This window comes from Vavraia culicis (assembly GCF_000192795.1).
Source record: "Vavraia culicis subsp. floridensis unplaced genomic scaffold supercont1.17, whole genome shotgun sequence".
NCBI classification, from domain to species: Eukaryota; Fungi; Microsporidia; family Pleistophoridae; genus Vavraia; species Vavraia culicis.
In genome coordinates, this window is record NW_007360620.1 from 112,568 (window position 1) to 115,311 (window position 2,744).

At 43.6% G+C, this 2,744-nt stretch overlaps 1 protein-coding gene across 1 annotated transcript; it reads right to left on the reverse strand.

The window, feature by feature from the left end:
• Positions 1-628: 628 nt before the first annotated feature.
• On the reverse strand, positions 629-2,022 carry VCUG_01226 (uncharacterized protein). Its single transcript, XM_008076053.1, has one exon. The coding sequence runs from the start codon at positions 1,864-1,866 to the stop codon at positions 676-678; it is 1,191 nt and encodes a 396-aa protein (XP_008074244.1). The 5' UTR covers positions 1,867-2,022; the 3' UTR covers positions 629-675.
• Between the last annotated feature and the right edge of the window lie 722 nt (positions 2,023-2,744).

Here is a 2,744-nt window from a genome sequence, read left to right on the forward strand (position 1 = left end):
GATAATATGTGAGGTAGTAAGGAAAAATATGATAATATTACGTGAGATGGAATAAGGGATGATACCAACAAAATAGCAGTAAAATAACCATGAAATGATAGCGAATTAGCGGTGATAAAAGATTAATTGGGAAATAGATCAAGGATACAAACAGATTATAAGCAAAAAATAAATGAGCTGCGGATCAGGGATGACTTAATAAATCATGGAATAGAAGAAAAATCATAAATGATTAATAAAAATAAGAAATAGCAACAATTATGGAAATAAAAAAAGGAAAAAAATGCGATATGGGTTGAAATATTTACTTGACATGAAATAGCAAGTATAAAATTAAAGAGAGAAATGGGCACGATACGGGATGAACGGAGTAATTGACATAAAGAGGTGGAGAAGCGAACAGAAGTAGCAATACTGATAAAGATGGTTGATTAGCGAATTGATTTTAGTTTAATGGTGGATTAAAGCGGTAATTTATCATGGCAAGAAGAATGCACGCGGTACATGCAGTAGCATCGAACGGATGGAGGAATAAAAACAAAGCGGTGAGATGAAAAGGGTAAACGAATGAACAACACATCACACGGTTGATATGAAAATACGTGGCATTGCTGCATGCACTCCTGAACACGTCATAAATCATTTTTATTTACAAAACCGTTCCAACACGTTTAATTAAAGGTAGGGAATGTTACCGAATGCATACTTGGGGGTACGTGCACCCTCGTTCGCGGCATCACGCGCTCTCTGCTCGTTATGCAGGGGTGGACCAAACACGGTGGGGGCTGGTGCATCTGTGGGGAAGGGTGTATGAACGGTGCTGCTATGCACACCGTAACCACCAGCACTGCTGTAAGGTGCAGTTCTGTAATTGCTGGTGGTGTTGCACCTGTCAGCACCAGACATGCCATGCTTACCGGTCGGCTCGCTGTACGTATTCGTATCGGCGTGCGTACCGCTACGACCACGAATGTCCCCTTCACCAGTACCAAACACAATTTCAGACCCATCAAACACGTCCACACACTTCCTGAGATCGACCCATCGCTTGGACGTGCTCTCAACATCTCCTAGATCGCCCATCAGCACACCAAGCACCTCATAGTTGTGCATGAACGCTTCGCGGTACTCGTTCAGGTATTCCTGCGGCGTGAGCTGCATGTAGCGGTACCGCAACTCATCGGGTGAAGCAGATATTAAATTGGTGGTGCTCGGATATGACGAAAATATCCAACGTGGTGGATCGTAAAGCGATGAGCGTTTTTTGAACGGCTTGCTGTGTGCTGATCTGTTGGTGCTTGGCTGATGCGTGTATTCTCTTCTTGCGACCCGGTTATCATCTCTGCGATCGTAATGGTATTCTTTTTTGTAGCCTGTTCTGCTGTCCTGTCTATAATTCGGTCTGTCACCTCCCCCGTATTCCGATTCTGCTTTGTAGTCCGATCTGCTGTTGTAGCCTGTTCTGCTGTCCTGTCTATAATTCGGTCTGTCACCTCCCCCGTATTCCGATTCTGCTTTGTAGTCCGATCTGCTGTTGTAGCCTGTTCTGCTGTCCTGTCTATAATTCGGTCTGTCATTTTCCCCGTATTCCGTTCTTTTATCGCTCCTATAATCTTCGTTGTAACCACCTTGTCTGTACTCTGCCCTGCTACTTCTATGGCCATTCCCGTATCCATCCGCTCGATCACTCCTATCCTGCCTGTAATCAATCCTATCCTGCCGATACTCCTTTCTATCATTACCCCTGTAACCAGCACCGTATTCCTCCATTGCCTTGTACTTTTCTATTTCATCGGGCGGTGGATGGTAAAATTTGCAGTTCTTGTACCGGCACTCGCCAGAAAGATAAAATTTGCATGCCTTCATTCGTGAAGGGTTAAAAAATTAAAAATCTTAAATACCGGGCGTTTTTAGTGTGGACGGTGCGCTGGTACCAGAATTTATGTTTCTGATAAAATTTATGCGTGCTGAAATGACGAATCCTTGATAACTACGGTAATTAACCGGTCTTCCTGTGGTAGTGCAGGTGAATGAAATCGCACGGGAAAAGGGAGCAGGCACTGCTGTTGCTGTGAATTGATGCGCTTTTTAAAGACGTAGGGATAACAATTCGGAATGAGCGTTCAGCACGGTCCATTATGTTAACATCTATTTGAATATGAGATGTAGGATGGATCGCGATAAAGGACTGCAAATATTGTAAAATGAACGGGTGAAATTGCAACCAAGGAACTTTCGGGTGTAGGAGGTGTTGATTTGATTAGTTAATGTCCTCTTAGCGTGTTCCGGTACCAAGTAATGAACGGCTAGAACCCTTTCTTTAACCAAGTGCACATTTTGTAGGAAAGTTGAAGGACCGTGCAGCGCGTTTCATAGTCTGAGCGTGCCTTCTCGAATCGAAATGCTTGCCGCAGTAATTTGTAGTTAAGAAGTGGTTCATAGGTTCGCACCGTAGGGGTGTAAAAGGAGTATCGTAGGCCAATTTAAGGGTCTACACCTTAATGAGATGTTATTATTTGTAAGAATGGGATTTATTGCTCAGATTGCTCACACAACACCTTTCTGGTCTACAAATTTGACAATTTATTTTGTTGTTCACTACATAAACGTAGAAGTATCTATTGCTGCGGTGGATTTGCACCTTGTTCAGCAGGTTCTGGTTTGTTGGCACTGCCTGCCCCACTTTGACCTTTTCCCTCATCACCTGGTTTGTTGGCACTGCCTGCCCCACTTTGACCTTTTCC

What these genes read in the sequence shown, in the direction of transcription:
- VCUG_01226 (XM_008076053.1), bottom strand. Translation starts at nt 1,866, where the DNA reads ATGAAGGCATGCAAATTTTATCTTTCTGGCGAGTGCCGGTACAAGAAC.